The sequence below is a fragment of the Lepus europaeus genome, chromosome 7 (genome assembly GCF_033115175.1).
Source record: "Lepus europaeus isolate LE1 chromosome 7, mLepTim1.pri, whole genome shotgun sequence".
Classification (NCBI taxonomy): domain Eukaryota; kingdom Metazoa; phylum Chordata; class Mammalia; order Lagomorpha; family Leporidae; genus Lepus; species Lepus europaeus.
This window is the reverse complement of record NC_084833.1, coordinates 31,489,151-31,510,069: the sequence shown is the minus strand read 5'-3', so window position 1 is coordinate 31,510,069 and position 20,919 is coordinate 31,489,151. Positions and strand designations below refer to the sequence as shown.

General features: G+C 47.7%; 1 protein-coding gene across 2 annotated transcripts in view; it reads left to right on the top strand.

Moving 5' to 3' along the window:
- KIAA1549L (KIAA1549 like) overlaps positions 1–20,919 on the top strand; it is a 296,220-nt gene that overhangs the window by 171,178 nt on the left and 104,123 nt on the right. The window contains exons 2-4 of one of the 2 annotated variants that reach the window (XM_062198042.1): positions 12,314–12,658; positions 15,186–15,779; positions 17,970–18,085. In XM_062198042.1, coding sequence (XP_062054026.1) covers positions 12,314–12,658; positions 15,186–15,779; positions 17,970–18,085 — 1,055 coding nt within the window. Of the gene's footprint in view, positions 1–12,313; positions 14,741–15,185; positions 15,780–17,969; positions 18,086–20,919 lie in introns of both variants that reach the window. The other variant, XM_062198041.1, reaches the window with a different exon arrangement.

Sequence of the window (20,919 nt, the reverse complement as noted above, 5' to 3'; positions counted from 1 at the left end):
GTTCTGTTTCACTGTCATATCTTTTTCTGGCTTTGGAATTGAGACTATGCAGACTTCTAAAGGCAAAACACAATCAAAGCGACGGCTACCCAAGGTGGAAGTGGCCTAGTCAAAGCAAAAGTGGACCAGTCAAGAGCAAAGGTCCCAGCATCATTTTTTTGAGATGCTCGGGGCATTTTGCTTGTTAACTTTCTGGAGGGCCAAAGAATGAAAATGTCCGCTTTTTATAAGAGGGTTTAAAGAAATGCAGCCAGGCCAGTGCTGCAGCTCACAAGGCTAATCCTCCACCTGTGGCGCTCTAGCCCCGGTCTAGTCCCGGTCTAGTCCCGGATTCTGTCCCAGTTGCTCCTCTTCCAGTCCAGTTCTCTGCTGTGGCCTGGGAAGGCAGTGGAGGATGGCCCAAGTGCTTGGGCCCTGCACCCACATGAGAGACCAGGAGGAAGCACCTGGCTCCTGGCTTCGGATCGGCACAGCACGCCGGGCATAGCTGCCATTTGGGGGGTGAACCAACAGAAGGAAGACCTTTCTCTCTGTCTCTCTCACTGTCTAACTCTGCCTATCAAAAAAAAAAAAAGAAAGAAAAGAAAAGAAATGCAGCCAAAGCTTTAACAAAAAGACACCCAGAAAAGCATCACCAGGGAGTCCTTCAACATGACAAGGCACCTGCCCATTCTTCTCATGGAATAATGTTAAATTTGTGAGAGTTTTGATGGGAAGTCATTAGGCATCCACCTTACAATCCTGATTTGGCTCCTCTGCCTTCCTTTTCTTTCTTTTTTTTTTAAGATTTATTTATTTATTTAAAAGTCAGAATCTCTCTCTCACACACACACATACATGAGAGAGAGAAAGAGAGAGAGAGAGAGATATCTTCCATTTGCTTATTCACCCTCAGATGGCCATAAGATCTGGGAGCTTCTTCCAGGTCTCCCATGTGGATTCAGGGGCCCAAGCACTTAGGCCATCACCCACTGCTTTTCCCAGGCCATGAGCAGGGAGCTGGATTAGAAGTGGAACATGCAGGACATGAACCAGCTCCTTCCTTGTCTTAAAAATTATTTCAAGGACACTCATTTTTCTTCAGTAGCTAATGTGAAAAAGATTGCATTGATGTGATTCAATTCCCAGGACTCCTGGTTCTTAAAGGATGGACCAAAAGGCTGGTATAATCACTTGCAGTAGTGTCTTGAACTTGGTGGAGCTTACGTTGAGAAATCAAGTTTATATTTTATATTTTTATATTCTAATTCCACTTTCCTGTGAACTTCTTGAACCCCCCTTGTGTGTGTGTGTGTGTGTGTGTGTCTGTATGTATGTTTTACTCTGCTTTCTCCTCTCAGCATCTCAGTTAGAGCTACATTTAGATTTTTGAGGAATCTCAATGGGAAGGCATTCGCTTAGCACACATGCTGAGTAAGTCATCTCCAAAACCACATGCTTACTCTTAGAAATAAGCAGACTTGAGGGGGAAATTGAATGCAGAAGCACAGTGAGCGTGACTGATGCTAAGAAAGTCAGATGGATTACCCAGGTCCTTCTTGGAGGATTACAGTTGGAGACATGGATTCATTGTTAAGAAATGCGCACTGTTCCAAAGGAGACAGAAGACGCTGACCACCAAAGTGGGATTATGAGAATTTCTTATTATTATAGTTTAGGAAAAATCTATGACACTGACACCTTTTAATTAGCTTCTGTTCTTCTAGGTAATAATCACAATAATTAACATTTGCTGACTTCTGACCATGGACCAGGATATGTTCCAAATAGTCTACCTGGATCAATCCTTTCATCTTAAACATGGCCTTGGGAGACAGGTGTTATCGTCCACATCTTAGAAAGAAGCAGATAGGCACAGAGAGGTCACTAAACTGGCCCAAGGAGACCCAACTGGAGCAAGGCAGGAGGGCTGGGGACCTGGCCTCCCTGAGTGGCCACTTTTGTTGTGGGTGGAGGAGAATTACGACTTGTTAATCTATGTGATGGAAAGACCATCAAGAAGAGTATTCCATAAGTATTGTGGGATAAATAAGGGAGCTAACTGGTGACCGTATGAGGCAGAAGGGGAAAAGTAGCCAGCAGAGCTAAAAATAAAGAGTCGTGGGACAAATGACATTTTAATTGTGGGCCAAATCACTTAGAAAGGTTTTACCTTGAAACATTTTCAAAATGGTGTGAAGTACAGTAATGTGTTTCATGTTTTTGCCCAATTCTGCAAGTGCTTGTTATTGCTTTCCTCTAGGTACACAATTTTCCCTATCTCCAAAGTCTTGCTTAATGGACTTAAATGGACTCAACTCCTCCTTGTGCCATTAGCATAAAAGACAAATAAAGGACTCTAGAAAGGTTTGCTGATAGTGTTGTGTCCTGGTCCCAGGGAGCTGCTGTCCCTGGCAACAGTTGTTCAGTGTGGAAATAGAAATGTCTGAAACAGGGACAAGAGTGAAAGTGAGCTTATGTCCGAGAAGTGACGGAAGGTTCCCCACCAGCACCACCTACCACCACCACCTGGCATGGGGCATGTGGACGAGGTGCTCCAGAGCTGGGAATCCAGCACCCCCATGGGGCTGTCTCTTTTATGCCTTTTCTTTCTCTCTCTGTGATGCACTGGCCTCTCACCCAGTGCATGTAGAAGGGGTCGTATTTGGATTGGCTCCCCCACCTCTGTGTATGTGCCAGAAGGGTGGGTAGTGGCTGACATTTCCAAGTTACCCAGACCCTTATCTTAGGTGTCATAGCACCCCTCTTCCTCCCTTCCGTCTAAGTTGTGTTTTCTTCATTTTGTTTTTCCCCCAGAGGGGGGCATTTTCCTGGAATTTGCCCAAACTCCACCCTTCCCCTCTAACCTGAGCCTTCTTTCCCTACCATGGGATAGTCGCAGTCTTGAGGGTCAGTTATTGGTGGTCCATTGTGTTTTCCATGGTTGAGTTTCAACTTGTTCATGACCTCATCACAAGGCCGCTCAGGAAGGAGGAGGGGGAGGCCCTTCAGTCTCATCATTTTGCTCTTGTTCATAGGGCTACTATTCTTCCAAAGAAGTGCCCTTCTGTGTGTGTGGTGCCTGAGCCCAGAGAGCAGGTCATTGGGCCTACCCCACCTGCTGCACAGGGACTGTGAAGATGAAGTTAGAAGACGAGGCTGTGATTTGTGACATTGAATAGTGTGATCCACCTGTGAGTGTGATCCACCTGTGTCAGGACAGCTGAGGGGAGGTGGTTATACAAACTATAATGCCACGTCCTAGTGAAAAAATATGCAGGGACCAGTGTTGTTGTATGGTGGGTAAAGGCCTCCACCTGCGATGCCAGTATCCCATATGGGCACCAGTTGAAATCCCAGCTGCTCCATTTCCAATCCAGCTCCCTGCTAATGTGCCTAGGAAAGCAACGGAGGATGGTCCAAGTACTTGGGCCCTTACCACCAACATAGGAGTCCCAGATGAAGCACCTGGCTCCTAGCTTTGCCTTGGCCTAGCCCTGGTGGTTTAGGCCCTTTGGACCAGTGGATGAAGACCTTTTTTGTGTCTCTCCCTCCCTGTCAGTCTCTCTGTAACTCTGCCTTTCAAATAAATAAAATAATCTTTAAAAAAAAAAGGAAAAATGTGCAGCCTTATCCAATATGGAAAATGATTTCAATGCAATGTCACAACAGAAAGAGCAGGACAAAGTCAGATGTGCACTGTGGTCAGAGGTCTGCAAATCAAGCAAACCAAAGCGTTTCCAAGAACAACCAGGGAGTAAATTCAGCATGGTATGAGTCATGGTTTTCTCGGTGTGTTGGGAGAGGCATATATAAGGATGAAAGAGGAGAGAGGTTCTTTTTACCCCCATTTTACTTTTCCATCTTTTCTAAGTTTTCTATTATGATCTGGTAAACCCAGGTCTTAAAAGAAGAAAGCAGAATAGTGATACTGTTATAATAGGAAGAAATCAGCTTTATTTTTATACCTGTTTCATAGAGGGTTTGAAAGCCATAAACTTTCTTAAAAAAAAAAAGAGAGAGAGAGAGAGAGAGAGAGAGAAAATAGCTCTGGAAGAGCTTTGAAAGTTAAAATACTTCTGTCGATGCAGTAAACAGAACATTCTCTTTGCTGGCATCACTTCAAAGAATGGCAATTTGATTCTATTAACTGGTGCATTTCGTTTTAAAAAGCCCCCAAGAGGAATCATCTCAAGCAAGAACATCCCAGGCACCAGACTTCAGAACTTCTGCTCTATGTAAGGCATTGGTGCATAAGTGGGTGTGGGGTGTGCGGCGTCTGCTTCCACACAGCCATGGCTTTTAATCTATCTCTTCTGACCTCCTGGGAACCGAAGCCTGACAGGTCTGCGTGATCTAGAGCAGTGTTCAGTAATGTTTGCTAAAGCAGCACTGGAGAGAGAGAGACAGCATGAGACTTAGAAGAAGCAGGTGCTGTGTGGGCTCCGGTCAGCTCAGGTCACTGTGGGAGGACCAGGTCCGTCCAGGCCTGGGGGTGGAACATGCCTTACTCCTTCCCCCATGGTATAGGGTCTTGGATCTGGAGTCAACAGGGTTGTCTCACACTCAGCTACACAGTAACTCAGTGTGACCTTGGCCAAGCCAGCGCTGGACCTCCCTGAGCTCTGCTTTCCTCACCTGCCAAATGGGCTTTCATTTTCCTGTCTCACAGGTACTATGAAGAACAAGATGAGATGATGGATATGAAAATATCCCGCCAACTTAGAGCTGTCCCATAGATGTGTGGGATCGTGACATGTATGATTTGCAGGCATGTCTGCGTTCTGCTGGCGTCTTAACTCTTCTCAGTCCATGCCTGTCCTGGGCTGATCAAATAACGATCATCATACCAATAAAAGCAGTCGCCTCGTTCAGATCTTTAAAACAAATGTATGGGTTAGGTACTATAATTGTTGCCATTTTACAGACAAGAAAACCAAGGCACAAAGGGGATGAACGACTTGTCCAAGATCGCACAGTTAGTAAGCTGATGTGTGCAGTTGGATCCAAGCCTGGAGTCATGTCCTGGTTCTGCTCTCTTACAGCTAACGTGCACCCGGGAAAGCAGCAGTGGTGGCTCAAGTAGTTGGGTTCCTACCACTTATGTGGGAGGCCTGAACCAGGTTCCTGGCTCCCAGATTAAGCTTGGCCCAGTCCTGGCTGGGGTGGGCATTTGGGGAGAGTGAAATAGCAGATTGAAGTTCTTATTTTCTGTCTATCTGGCTCTCTTTTCCTGACTCCCAGATAAATAAATTTTTAAAAAAGGAAAATAGGATTTAAACATAAGGCTATAACTTGGGGCTGGCACTGCAGCATAGTAGGGTTAGGCCTCTGCCTGTAGCGCCAGCATTCCATGTGGGTGCCAATTCATGTCCCAGCTTCTCCTCTTCTGATCCAGCTCTCTGCTAATGGCCTGGGAAAGCAGCAGAAGATGGCCCAAGTCCATGGGCCGCTGCACCCACGTGGGAGACCTGGAAGAAACTCCCGGCTCCTGGCTTCAATCTGGCCCTGCCCTGGCCATTGTGGCCATCTGGAGAGTGAACCAGTGGATAGAAGATCTCTCTCTCTCTCTCTCTCTCTCTCCCTCTCCCTCTCCCTCTGCCTCTCTCTCTCTCTCTCTTTCTCCCTCTGTTTTAACTCTGCATCTCAAATAAATAAATCCTTTTTTAAGGACTGTAACCTGTTGTTGAAATACCCCAATCCATTTGCTGCTGTGACATTTCCACTCTTGTACAGTGCCTACAGCACCACGTTCTCTCCAAATAACTTCATCTGAGTTCCAGATACGCTAAAATTTCTGTTTCACAACCCTTTCTCTGTGATATTCCAGACAGACGTTTTGTGCATCTTTTTGACTGTCTTGAGGGGACTTCTCCCCACCCTTCGTGCTGCCCTGTGGGTGCCCTACAACAGCCTTTCAGAGCTCCTTACTCCCTATGTGTATTCGTTTTCTTTGGGTATCTCACACATTAACACAAACTTTGCAGCATAAAACAACACCTATTGATAATCTCTCAGTTTCCAGGGGTTGAAATTGGGGCACAGCTTGTCTGGGTTCCTCATACCAGGTCTCACAAGGCTGTAGTCTTGGACGTGGCTTGGCTATGCTGTCATTTGGAGGCATGGCTGGGTAAGAATCTGCTTCCAGGCTCACTCTGGTTGCCAGCAGTTTGTTTCATTAGGGCTTTTGGACTGAAGGCCCTGGCCTCTTGTCAACTGTTGGCTCTAAGGAGCCACTTACAGTTCTTGGAGACTTCCTGCAGCTCATAGAGGCCAGTGTTTGCCACATGAACTTCTACTGTATGGGCTCTTGCTTTATCCAGACAAAAAGGAGAGCAGGTGTGCCAGCAAGAGGGACTCTTATACTTGTGTAAGATAATCTAACCATCACCATTGTCCGATACTATTGGGTGGAAGAAAGTCAAGGCTTCTCTTCACACTCAGGCAGAGGGGAAACGCTTGACCCAAACGCATGACCACTGCAGATAGCAAGCCTGGAGACCACCTAAGAGTCTGCCTGCCACGCCACCTGTGTCAAACCCCCACTTCACTGCCATCCTGTCAGTGTGTATTGTTTTATTTTTATTTATCTATTTATTTGTTATATTTGAAAGGCAGAGTTACAGGGTAGGGAGAGAAAGAGAGAGAGGCCTTCCATCAACCGTTTCACTCCCCAAATGGCCACAGCAGCTGGAGCTGGGCCAGACTGAAGTCAGAAGCCAGGAACTCAATCCAGGACTCCCACATGGGTAGCAGGGACCCAAGTACTTGTGCTATCACCTGCAGCCTGCCAGGATGTGCATTGGCAGGAAGCTGGAACTGGAGTTAGGCCTTGAACCCAGGCACTCTGACATGGGATGTGGGCCCCCAAGCAGCGGCTTAACCACTGCACCAATTGCCCACCCGACTGCATGCTTTTAAGGACCATGTATCTTTCGCTGACATTTATTATTTTACATTGAAGTCCATGTCTCTCAGATGACTGCGAGAAGCCTTCCTGGAAGCCAGAAGCCTTGCCGGTTTTCTCCTTATCCCAGCGTCTGCCACCCAACAGACATTTGCGGATAGGGAGGGTGGGGATGAATCAACCTGAAGTTGGACTTTGGAGACTGTTACTGGTAGAGAACAGCCAGCTCTTGTTGTTTTCCAACAGTATTAATAATTAGAGAAGTCTTTCTTTCATCATTGAGCTCTCATCTCTCTCTTTATATTCTTCCCGCTGGCCCTGGTTCTGTTCCTGGAGTACTACATAAACCCAAGCTCCTTTCCTCATGTTTTAGGGAGATTCTGGTCCCCTGCAGTCAGCAGCAACCTAAGCCTTTGTGCCACACACCTGCCTCTATGTATCAGTTTCTGAATGTCTTTAGATGTGAATGTCTGCCTGAAGTCACCACACTCAAAGTTCCTCCCAGTTGAGCAGGTGTACTGTGAGCAATGCAGGAAATGGTGAACTTTACCCTCTGGAAAATCAACTGATTTTTTTAAAAAAAGCAACTAGGATGGTGGTTTTATCTTGGAAGGAAATAAATAAGAAATGAAATAATTTCTATTTATTTGAGAGGCAGAGAGACAAGCACTCCATCTAGTTGTATACTCCCCAGATGCTCACAATAACCAAGACTGGTCTGGGCTGAAGCTGGAATCAGAGAACTCAGCCCAAGTCTTCCACAGGGGTGGTAGGAACCCAATCACAAGAGCCTTCACTGCTATCTCTGAGGGTCTGTATTAACAGGAAGCTGGAGTCAGGAGCCGGAGCCTGGAATCAAACTCAGGCACTCCAAAATGGGACGCAGGTATCTTAACTGGTGTCTTAACTGCGAGGCTAAACACCCAGCGCACCTTAACTGCTAGTCTAAATGTCTGTCCCAGCATCAGCTATTCTGAAAGGGAAGTCCCCTCCTCCTCCTCCTGCCTTGGTAATTCTGGGCCGAGCACAGGTCTTTAAATTGAATCTTAATTTGTGTCTTCTGTTAGCAGTAATTTCAGCTGACATGGCCTTGAAATGTGTTTCTCTGAAATTCTTCATATCAGTTCTTTTTAAAAGCTTTATTATAAATTGCCACATATAAATCAGGCAGATGTATGATGTACAATATGAGGTTTCAATGCATGTATACTCTGTGAGATGATCACATCAGAGTAATTAACATTCCATCTTCTCAAGTAAAATTGTTATCTCCACTCAGAGTCGTCTTTTCTACCTATTTTGATATAAACAATGCATTCTTATTGGCTATGGCCACTCCACTATGCAATGGAGCAGCAGAAGTTATTCTTCCTACCCAACTGTACCTTTTACCCCCTGAGCATCTCTCTCTCCGACTCTCCTTCCCTACTTCCCTTTTAGCCTCTGGTAGCCATTATTCTCTCTGCTTCTATGTGACTGACTTTTTAAGATCCATATGTGAGTAAGAATGTGTGGTTTTTGTCTTTCTGCACTTGGCTTAGTTCCCTTAACATGGAGTCTTCCATGTTCATCCACTGTGTCACAAATGACAGGATCTCATGTTTCATGGCATAGTATTCCCTTGTGCTGATGGACCACATTTGCTTTATCCATTCATCCACAGATGGACACTTTATTCTTCTGTGTTTGGTGTGATTTGCTAATTCAGTGAACGTGCTTTCTTCATTGGGTTTATGTACGTCATCAATTTTTGGTTCAAGTCACTATATTCTGAGATCAAACGTGTTTGAGAAGACTCCCAAACATATCTCATTGGTCAGATATATCTGAGAAATATTGGATTAAAAAAGTTTAATGAAACCACCCAACATCGGTTTCTTGAGCTTTTACCACACGCTAGACGCCCCTTTTTTCTGGACTGTGGGACTTTTCCAAGCCTTTCTTAAAATGTTGATGCTGATGGGAATGTTCCACCTAATGGGAACATTCTCATTATCTGGATAGGCTAGTGTAAGCTGGGTCATGCTGCCATCACAAACAACCCCCAAATTCAGTGCTTAAAACAGGAAGCTTATTTCTTGTCCAGGCTACCTATACATTCTTTGTTAACAGAGGGCCCTTCCTTAGTACAGTTCCAAAGAGGCCAGGCTGGCAGACCAACAAACATTTTGAATCTTACTAATCTTACTAGTTTCTTCCTCCCCTTCCTTTTTTTTTTTTTTTTTTTCAGCAACCACTTATGAGATATAATGTTGCTAGGTTTTGGTTGTTTTATGTTTTGGTTGTTGTTTGGCTACAGAGAAAGAGAGTTCTGGTGAGTTTTGCCCCAGCATTTCAGTACTCCAGCCCAGGAGTGATGCTTACCACTTCTGCTCACAATTCCCTGACTAGAGCTAGTTATGTGACTTCTGCCAACCCCAGAAATGTTTAAGAAGTTCAGTCTCCCTATGTACTCAGAAGTTGAAGAGCTAGAAATAATTGGTATCAGCATGAGTGACTATCGAGCATGAGTTCACTGCTCAAAATTGCTCATAGGAACTCTTCTGCCAGAGGCATTTGCAATACCGTGTTTCATAAGGGCTACCTTGGGGGACACTGGGTTCTAGTCTAGCAAACAATAAGGCCCAGTAGAAGACCGACAGTAGATCACCTCTCTTCACTTCAATGTGGAGCTTTTCATCCTCCTCCTTTGGCCAATTAAGTTAGTTATAATCTTTTGTACGACCATCCAACACCTGTTCTTTTATGCTCTGCGAGACTTTTGTGAAAGTGTGCGAAACATGTTGCTGAAAGCAAAAGCTCTTTGGCTGGTGGCCTCCTTTTGTGTTATAGGCTAGTTACTTGAAGCAAAGTGAATTTGTTTAGACTCTTCAGTCCATGAATTGAACCCATGAATCGTGGAATCTATTTCAATGAAAGTACAAAAGGAAGAAATCCTACATAGATTTCGGACACCTAAGTAATAAGTCTGAGTTCTAAGTATAAACGGAAAACACAAAAATGCAAAGCTACTTTACGTGCGTGTTATACTCACCCGTGTAAATAACCAGGCCTAACTGGATGTGGATTATACGGTTGAGGCCATCTGGGGCAAAGCAACAGGAACAGGAAAGACTGAGGTGTGAGAGCAGTCGGGCCTTCCATGTAAGATGGCAACTCCTTAGGCTGCGTGTGGTAATATGGAAACACAATCGCCGCTGCAAATCAGAAAGCAGTTGGCAAGCAGTGAAGCTTGGGTAGCTGTCTGTGCATCTTGCCGCTAATTATTGTTTAAGTGAGTTGTGGCTAGCAGAGGCCAGAGGGTGCTTTGGTCCCTGCAAAGTAGGTGTGGTAATGATTGTGGTCTGGGGACAAGGAGACAGTCCTGCACCAGGCTTATGGAGACAGTCTGCCCAGGAGAAGGGGTCAGTCCTCCTAACAAAGAGGAGTCAGCAAGCCCATTGGCTGATGTAGTATTGGCTTACACCCTGGCCTGTTCTAAAGATGTCTTGGGTATCTGTAAATCCCAAGCCATGGGCCTTTAAAGACAAGTAAAGAAAGACCCAGAAAGGAGATGATTTGTGCTTCCTAATTCAGAGTAGAAGACACACTCCACTCTTACTTCTCTAAGTCTTAGCAAATGAAACTGAAAACATTATTATTTCCAAAAACCATCACTCGCTGTTTAGCTTTTGTGACCACAGACAATGTTGCATGTTCTGAAAGCTCCAATATTTTAGGATTTCAGGTTTGGTTGTTTGGGTTTTGGTGCTGCTGCTGGTAGGATAAGATGGGCGGCGTGAAGAGTAGGAACTGCTTTTAGAAAAGCAGCATGGAGAGGAGGCACTGGGAGCAAGGAGGCCGCATCAGGGTCCCCTCTGTTCCTGGTTGTCAGGTGTCTTCTGGCAAGTGGTATCCCCTCTCTGGGTCACAACATTCTCTTCTGTTAAACAAACAAACAGAAACACAGAGCCTAGAGCCTGCCATGACAGCTCATTTATTTAGTGCTTATTTTTTTTTTCTTCCTTAAATATCTGTTTAGTACTTTTTCTGTTTAAAGAACCCTTCTGCCTTCTATATTATTAGCTAAAAACATTTGAACCATCTGAGAGAAAGAAACAAACCAAGAGGCGAAGTCGGAAGATCTGGATTTGCACATCCTTGGCCACCTGGAGCTGTTGCCCTACTGCGTGCCACAGCGGCCCAAAGACACAGGCCCAGGTTACAGTATTGTGTAAGGACGCTCATCCATGGTTGGGTCATCAGCACCATCAGCACTGAGGAACCATGGAAAGGGGAATCACCCCATAGGATGTAGTTTCCCTTTCCCAGCAGGTAGAGTTTCCACTTTGGGATCCATTGTTTCCTGCTGCCTGTCCTGTGGAAGTCACATTTGGGGTCCTGCCTGCCATCTTCTTGCTTGCAGCACAGGTACAGGTGCAGGTGCAGGTGCCCACGGTCCCGGACCCTGCAGGTGTTTGTAGTGACACCAGGCCTGTGCAGAGGTGCCTGCACCACACTCCTCAGTGGGATGTGAATTGTTTTTCTTTTTTAAATAAGCTAATCTGAAAGAATTCTCCTTTGCTGTTTGCCATGGTGTGAATGATGGTGTCAGAAATCCTTGGAAATCCAAGAAGACGTGTATGGTTCACTGGGGCCTTCCTTCCAAACAGGAAACTGCAGATATTTTGCTCCAGGGGCCTAAAAAACATGGGTGCTCAGGTGCACAGTCTTTTAGTGTTTGCATTTGGGGTTCTTGGAGGAGGTTTATTTTGGTGCCATTGGCCATGGCAGGCAGTCACATTCATGTTTGATTTTCTAGGTTCTGAGTTCCACAATCCAAGCCTCGTAAGTGATACCAAATTCATTGTATTTTAGTTGTTTTAAAGATTGGTTTGTTTATTTGAAAGGCAGAGTGACAGGGAGGGAAGAAGGAAGAGGGTAGAGGGAGGGAGAGGGAAGGAAGGAGAGAGAGAGAGAGAGAGAGAAAGAAAAAGACAGAGAGATCTTCCATCTTATGGTTTACTCCCCAAATGGCTACAGCCAACACATATGGGCCAAGCAGAAGCCAGGAACCAGGAACTCCATCCTGGTCTCCCACATGGGTAGCAGGGGCCCACGTACCTGGACCATCATCCACTGTCTTACCAGGTGCATTAGTAGGAAGTTGGATCAGAAGCCGAGTAGCTGGATCAGAAGCCGAGTAGCTGGGTTTTGAACTGGCTCTTCAATATGGAGTGCCATGATTCCTGCCTCCAATTTTTAAACAAAATACCTGTCTTCCACATCTTCACTTAAACATCCCTTTATCAGCAACTGTGGCAGGTTTGCTGCAGCATTTGATGGCTTGTTGTTATTTAATTCATCATTTAAGTTTGCTTTGCACCTGACCCCAGCAGTCTCTTCCCCATCAGCCCAGGCTTGACTGCAGGATGTTTCATTTTGCAGGAGCAGATAATCTACGGATAAAGGTCACCCCCACCCCGGAGTCATTTCCACATGGAAAATGGTTACCGATTTCACCCACACGGCCTTTTTCAGAAGCCGAGTCTTCTCCAGCAGTGGACAGAATGAAGAACATGCAGGGCCCATCCCCCCACAATACGAGCCTGCTGCAGCCAGCCTGGACACCTTCGCCCAGGCCGCCCCGCAGAACCAGGGCTCACGTGGACTTCTCCTCTTCCCTTTACCAAGGAAGTGGACATAGCGCCTCCCTCGAACCTTTGAAGGATTCCACTGAGTCTCTGGTGCAACCGAGGCCTCGAGGGGGAAGAGAAGCGGCCGACGTGTCAGGTTTGCCTCGCACCAGCATGCCCCCAACATTGTCCAGGGTCCTGCCGGTGGCCTTGAGCACCGGCCTCCCGACCCAGCCACCACGGGCAGGGACTCCCTCCCTTTCCACTCGTCCCCTGAGGGCAGACCTTCACTCACCTCCTCCTCCCACTCCCCCTTCATCATCCCCATTGGCCCCTGACTCACCTCCTCCCATCTCCTTTTCTAAGCAACCTACAGAGCAGTCCCCCCAAGTGCCGCCATTCCCTCGAACAGCTCCTGCCGACTCCCCTGTAAGTCAGAGCATAGCTAATCCCCTAAACCTGTTTTCTGATGAGGTGAACCAGAATCCATCCCCAAAGACCCAGGATTTCAAAGGCATCCCCCATGTAGGCTCTTCTGGATTTTCAACAAAACAGTATTCGGAGCTGTCCCCAGCAGAGGGGCCCCCCTCTGCAGGCTCTCCCACACCCCTGGCACCTGAAAGTCCTCCTCGGCTTCCACGTGGAACCCCCTCCAGGTCTGTGTGGGAAGCGGCTCCAAGTCCTGCGTCCACCCAGCCCATCAGCACCAACGTGGTCAAGAGAGGGCACCACGGGGTGCCTTTGCCAACACTCAAGAACACAGCAGCAACAACCCGTGAGGCTGAGCCTCCATTTTTCCAGATTGCAGAAGCAGTGGCCGTCGACATGACTGGCAGCAGAGAGCTGGCCCCTGCGAGTGCAGAGGAGGGCTCTGCTAACCTGCCAGGGCTGTCGGCAACTCCAGAGAGTTCTGGCACGTCTTCCTCTCCAGTGCCTTCTGCGCCTTTCACCCCACCGGGGCAAGGGCGAGCTGCCCTTTCTGGGGCAGTTCCGGCATCGAGTGGGGCCAAGCATCGTGCCCCTCCACCTCCTGTGCCTGAGATGCCCGCCCCTCAAGAGGACAAGGACGGGTCCCCTCCCGCCGTGGCCACAGACGTCCTCCACTCCAGCCGGCGTCCTGATCTACTCTCTGGGACTTGGGCTGTTCCCCTGCAGAAGCAGCATAGCACGGCAGGCCTGTTCAGGGAGAGCGAACGGACAAGCGTGACGTTTCCTTTCCAGGCCCTTCCAAGTACAGAGGTTCCGAGTCGCCTCCCCGTAACTGGATTCACCTCCGACTTCAGCCCTGATCGGATTTCATCTCCCGTCCTGACCACACCAAGAGCAAGCCTCTTTCCTTCAGCATCACCTCCAGCTTCCACACACTCCATGCACACCTCCCAGCCGGAGGCCTCGTCGCCTGGCTTTCCCCATGCCCGGCCGGAGACTTACGCACTTGCTGTGGCCCATTCTGAGTTGCCAGCTTCAGCTCCCAAGCAGGTGACAGCATTTTCCTCCTCCACCGACACCTATGGTTTTTCAACAATGGGAGACCGGGAAAAGCCAGCAGTCACAGATGTCTTGTGGAGTTCTCTTTCAGCAGGAACCGGATCCCTTTCCAAAGAACCAGGATTGCCTGGCTTGCACCAGCAAACAAATTATGATTTAAGCGGACACACAATTAACTCCCCAAGTTGGGAAAGTCATCCTGTTTCAACTAATTCTCCCAGTGGCTCAACCCTAGCTATCACTGCAAGAAGATTTCAGCATTTCAAAGATATTGCTGGGCGTTGGGTGACCACAGAAAGCCCTACCATTCTGGATCTAGTCTTTGGTTCCAGTCTCAACCAGCTCAAGTCAGATGTGACCATGGTTGGAAGCAATACATATACCTGGCCCACAAACAGTAACAGCCATTCTAGAAACTTCCAAGTAGCTGAGGTTGAGTATTACCCAGTCTCATGGCAACAATCCGGGTCTCATTCCCATCTGCAGCCGCCTGCCCAGCCAACACATTCCTCTTTTCAGCCCTCTCCAAGTCTTACTTCAACAGCCACCTTGCAGGAAATATTTTCAGATGGGACAGATACAGGTTCCCAAATTTCCATCTCTCCGTCACCTGTGATAAATGCTTTCACATCATCATTCCAGAGTGTCCTGAGATATCACTTGACAGCTGAATCTCCTCTGTCGACCAGTGCCTTTTCCAGGACCTCCTTCAAAGTGCCACGGGCTTCTCAGCACCCCAGGAAATGGACAGGTGCATCCACTAATGCAGGTAGTCTGTTTCCTGGTACCCGCAAAACGTTTGTGACAGCTTTTGTGGCCAAAGCATCTTCAAGCTCAACACAGGTGCCCAGCCTAGCTCTGAAGGAGCACACACCCCCCTTACAGGAATGAGTTAGCAGCCCCCATATAGGCATGGCCGTGAGCTTTTGCCCACTTGATTTTTTGAAAGTAATCAGAACTTACATGTCCTTATTGTCAGCCATGGCTTTACTCTAAGTGGCGTGCTCATTATGCTTAGTCAGCTTAATGAGTCTAAACTTGTCTTACCTAAGTTCCCCCACTGCAAGCCCAGAGCACAGAAACTTTCCATCCTGGCCCTAGCTTCCATCCATTCTTCATTAGAACAAGTGACGGCAGTGTCACTGTGACCCCAGTGTCCAGGCCAATGACAAGCCTTTTTTTTTTTCTCTTTACAGTGGACTTCTCAGTATCATCCAACGTAGAGCCAACAACAGCAGCAACCACATTGTTTCTGAGAAAATCAAGTACACAGGCCATGTCCGCAGCCCTGGTTGCTAGGGGCACCAGCGGCAGTGGATTAGCCAAGAGTAGTTTGACCACTGTGCCAGCTAAAAATGTCACAAACAAGGCAGCATCTGGCCCAAAGGTGGTGCCAGGGGCAGTCCATACAGCCTTCCCGTTCACGCCAACCTACATGATGTCAAGAACAGCACACACTGTGAGCACACAGCCAGCCATGCAAGGGAACCCTGGCACTGCCTCTGGCCTGCTGTCCACAACACACCTTCCCAGGAAATCACAAGCCATGCATACCGGCCTCCCAAACCCTGCCAACCCAGAGGTGCCCAGAGTGTCCACCCCAAGGCCCCTGACGGTCACGGCAGCGTTGGCATCTGGTACAGCACCAGTAAAGGCTACTCGGTGGCCACCTTCGCCAGCAGAGAACACTGATGCTGTTCTTCCTGCAGTGTCGACTGCGGTGGTCACCATCGGCAAGATGGCATCCAATCTGGAGTGCCAGATGTCCAGGAAGCTACTGGTGAAGACAGGTAAGAAGCTACTGTCCCTCCTTTAACTTTGTTGAGAGAGAGAGATCCCCAAATTCCCACTTTGGCTATAGGACTGGGCCAAAGCCAGGAGCTGGGAACTCCATCTGGCTCTCCCACAGCGGTGGCAGAGACCCAACTATTGGAGCCTTCACTGTTACCTCCAGGAACTGGAGTCAGGGGCTGGAGCCAGGATTCAAACCCAGGCACTCTGATATGGGTAGCATACCTGCTACCCTAGCGTAACCACTAGGCTAAACACCTACCCCCTACTATCTTTGTGATCTGACCTGAAAGCAATTCTGGCCTCAGAGATGGATCAGAATGATTTTCCTTTTAGGTAAGTGATTCTCACACAGGAGTGATTTTTGGCCCCTGCTCACTGGCTGGGGGCAGGGTGGAGGGAGACATTTGGCCATTCCTAGAGTCACTTGCAATAGGGGGCAGCGGGGGGAGGTGCCACTGGAATCTAATAGAGTGGAGACCAGGATACTGGTAATATCCTACCCTGTGTGTGACGGCCCCTGACAACAAAGAATCATCCAGCCCCAAATGTCAGTAGGGCCGTGGTGACAAGTGACATGGATTCTGGGATTCTACTCCTAGGATCAGTCTGATGTCAGAGGTCTCTGGGAAACCACAGTCCTGCCCAAGGGTCTGAGAACAGAAATGTGCACTGTGCTGCCTGGGGAGTGAATCAGTGATGTCTCGTGAATAAATGATGTGGTTTGTGAAACACAATCTTGAGAAGTGTTAGGTGTTCAGAAAGGCTTTTTGTCACGTGTTTTCTCAATCAGTAGACACTGAAAGCTCAGCTTCGTACACTGTGTGAGAGCCCAGGGTTTCTTATACTGTTGGAGAGGGGACTTTCTTGAAAACATTGGACAGGCGGCGCTGGTGCCCTGGGCAGAGGTGGGGCGCTGTTTGTTTGGACTCCACCCCACACCGTTGCAGCAAGGCAGGCCTAGAATGCCCAGGGTGCTTTTAAAAGTGTGGGAACGTTTGCTATAAAAAGCAGATGAATTATTGGAAAGAGCATGCCAATGTTGAATGCTCAAATCCAGCCTTCCTCCTCACCCCACAAAGAATTACATGAAATTATAGCTGGAGACATATCCTATTCTAAAATGGGAAATCGTGAAACTAGGCACAGCAGCAAGTACAGTATCTCTGCTTCCCAAGAAATGACACCATCTGCACTCCCCCCTCCCCCCTCCCCCAGATCCATGCCCGAGTGACAGGCAGGCCCAACCCCCAAGAGGCAGAAAAATCTCCCACCCGCCTTGTTCACCAGCCCCGTGCCAGCCGCATCTCATCAATCCCTGATTCCTTCCTTTTGGTTCTCCCCTCCGAGGGCCCCTTCTCTCCATCTTCGTTCGCACTCACCAGCGCTCACCCACATTTCTGCTCCAACAGCCACGTTATCTCTCTCGCTGCCTTTAGAACTCCTCCTTTTCCAATCTGTGCTCCAGGCTGCAGTCAAAGGAACCCAGATGGCATTTCTTTGCTTAAAACACTTCCCTTCCCAGCACCTCAGGACCAAGGCTAAGCGTGTGTGCCGAAATATTTCCCTTCCCTTCCCTGCACCCTTGCACTTAGCGTTCCCTCTGCTGGGAGCTGTTGGGAACAGTCTTTTCCCTGAGGCTTTGCTCACACCTGTTGGCTCCCAGGACTCTGCGGACACTTCCCCTGATCCCCAGCCCTCTGCCCTGCTCAGAGCTGGTGCATGCTAGCCTTCAGCTCAGAGAGCACCTGTCACATTTGCTCACCTCTTCCCTGTCCGTGTCTCCATCGCCACCTCTGGTCGCTTTGCGAGGTGGGGACTGTCCCTTCCCAGTGCCAGGTTGTTTAGGCTGTAGCACCTCGCTCAGGACCTGCACCCGAGCAGGCTGCCAGTGACTGCTGTTGCAGGAACTTCATTGCACGCAGACCCATCTGGGGCAGGCACGGCTGAGCTCTCCTTCTAAGAGGCAACATGGGCCTGCAGCCCACCAGCTGTCTCTCCGTTAGGACCACACACACATGGTGGGGGCCTTCTTTCCTTAGGACCTCACTGGGACCCACAGAACCACTTCTCCAGCCCATGTGGATGGGACCTGTGCTCACCAGCCTTGCCCAGAACTTGCAGGAGGCGGGGGCTGGGAGGAGACGAGACCTTACCCTGACTCCTGTGTTTCTGTTTTGCCCCCACAGTTCTCTTTGTAACGCCGAGGAGAGCACAGACCAGCGAGTCCTTGAAGCTCACCGTGGCCAAGGGGCTCACGCAGGCCTTGCGGAAGGCTTTCCGCCAGAGTGACGTGGTCGCCCATGTAAGCCCCTAGCTCCGCACCCGGCTGAAGCCGGCCAATTCCCTCCCTTGGGTGGTCCAGACCATGGCCACATATGCCAGGAGTAGGCTCTTTCTTCATTTTACAGCTGATGTGTGGTGGTCAGAACAAAAGGGGTCAAGTATAAAGGTGGGGATTGAGAGTAATGGCTGGTGCCTAGAGTTTCTTCTTAAGGTTTATTTATTTATTTATTTATTTATTTATTTATTTATTTAGTGGAGAGGCAGAGTTACAGACAGACAGAGGGAGAGACAGAGAGAATGGTCTTCTATCCTCTGGTTCACTTCTCAAATGGCTGCAAAGGCTGGAGCTGTGCCAATCTGAAGCCAGGAGCCAGGATCTTCTTCCTGGTCTCCCACATGGATGCAGGGGCCCAAGCACTTGGGCCATCTTCTACTGCTTTCCCAGGCCATAGTAGAGAGCTGGATCAGAAGAGGAGCAGCCGGGACTTGAACTGGAGCCCATATGGGATGCCAGTGTCACAGGCAGTGGCTTTACCTGATATGCCACAGCACCAGCCCCTAGATTTTTTTAAAAAGAGATTTATTTATTTATTTGAAAGAGCTACAGAGAGGCAGAGGCAGAGAGAGATGGGCTGCACTGATCCGAAGCCATGAGCCAGGAGCTTCTACCAGGTCTCCCACATGGGTGCAGGGGCCCAAGGACTTGGGCCATTTTCTACTGCTTTCCTAGGACATAGCAGAGAGCTGGATTGGAAGTGGAGCAGCCGGGACTTGAAGCAGCGCCCACAAGGGATGCCGGCACTGCAGGTGGAGGCTTTATCTGCTAAGCCACAGTGCTGGCCGCGCTAGATTTTGTTTAAAGCCTAGGTATATTAAGGTCTTTCAAAAAATTTGATAAAAATAGAATTAAAAGGTAAGCTTAGGACAAAAAAGTTGTGAAATCCATGCATACAAGAGGTCTTCAAAAAATTCACTGAAAATGCATGCTATGAAAAAGCTACACTTGGAGTTCAAAATTTGTTTTGCCCCAAAATGAACTTAATTCCATTTTTCCAGACTTTTTTATTTTTTAACTTTTTTGAAGTGCCTCTGTTCTGCTTTAAACTGTCTCCTTCGCCCGTCTTTTGGGGCACTTATTTAATACTGCTTGTGTAATTCCCTAGAAAGTTTCCATTGCTTTTCTCTTTGTCTTCCTCATCATTATTAATAGTGATTTATTTCTGGACATTTAAAAATTATTCCAGCTTGTAAATCAAGTCCAACTTTGCTGAAATTGCCAGCAGCAAGCAAGGAAGTAAACATTTCATTTTTCTCCAAACACTTTAATGCCAAGTGCTGTTTAACAACTGCTGGCTGGTGTTGGTGGCATATCTGAGCTATGTGAGCTTTGTTTTACAGTGTCTTGGTTTAATTCCAAGTTTTAAAGCAGTAAATGCAGTTGGCACTCAGTGGCCTCCCTTTTGCACCACTGACAAATATTGCTCTGGCTTCTTCCTTCGAGGGTCTGTGTTCCAGCTGCACCTGGCCTAGTGATCCACCCTCACCACTACACTGAGATTTGGCACAGAGGTTACTGGTCATTGTCAATCTCTTTTGTACAGTTCCAGAAAAAAAAATAGAAATAAAAAGGAAATGCATTCATGAGAGGTACCCATGGTTTTTGCACCTGAAGCTTTATTTGATAGTTGAAAGTGTGAATATTCTCATTTAGTTGTCTATTAGAGTTTTCACTAAATGTCAGTCATTCTCAAACTACCTTCACCGTTTTGGTATTTTCTGAGTATCATCACAGACCACTGTAGCAATTAGTATTTTTGAAAATTGGCTCACTTTTTAAAACACATTTCTTTTGAAAGGTTTGCATGTGGAAATCAAGATCATTTGCCACAAAGAAAAGATGCTAAGCTGTAGTCAGACAGGAGTAAGAAGCCCCAGTGCACAGGAGGTGGCTAAAGATAATAATAAAGTACTGTATGTTTTTTCTTAAGAAAAAAGCTAAAAGAATTTTGAATGTTCACACCACAAAGAAATGATGTTTGATGAGATAGATATATTTGCCCTGATTTGAACATTGCATAACATATTCATGTATCATAATATCCTGTGATACCCCATAAATATGTACAGTGTTTATGTGTCAGTTATAAAGATAATGGTAAAAATGAGAATGATGGAAAGCAAACAGCTTGTTAAAGTCAAGCTACACATTGTTACATGCAGGAGGGTCTGAGGCTGAGTCTGGTGAGCCTCTGTTCGTTTGTTTGTTTTTTTAATTTATTTATTTGACAGAGTTGTAGATAGTGAGAGAGGAAGAGAGAGAGAGAAAGGTCTTCCTTCCATTGGTTCACTCCCCAAATGGCTGCTATGGCCGGCATTGCGCCGATCCGAAGCCAGGAGCCAGGTGCTTCTTTCTGGTCTTCCTTGTAGGAAGACCACAACACTTGGGCCATCCTCCACTGCCTTCCCGGGCCACAGCAGAGAGCTAGACTGGAAGAGGAGCAACCGGGACTAGAACCTGGCGCCCATATGGGATGCTGGCGTCACAGGTGGAAGATTAACCAAGTGATCCATGGCGTCGGCCCCCTCTGTTTGTTTTAAAAACAGAACTAGCAAGCGTTAGAGAGGTGGTAGCAGCCAGTAATCCCTGCCCTGAGACTTGCTCCTGGAGGTGATGAGGGCTGGAAAGGGAGCAGCTTTCTCCCCGGGTGCTTTCTGCTATCCCTGCGGCACCTGTGCTCCATCCTGAAGTGCCTCTTGCTCCAATGTCAGTGTTAGAAGAGCAGCTGATGGGCACACACACTGCGGAGCCAGAGGCAGAGCCACCCTGCTGCAAAATCAGGGGTCTTGGCTTCA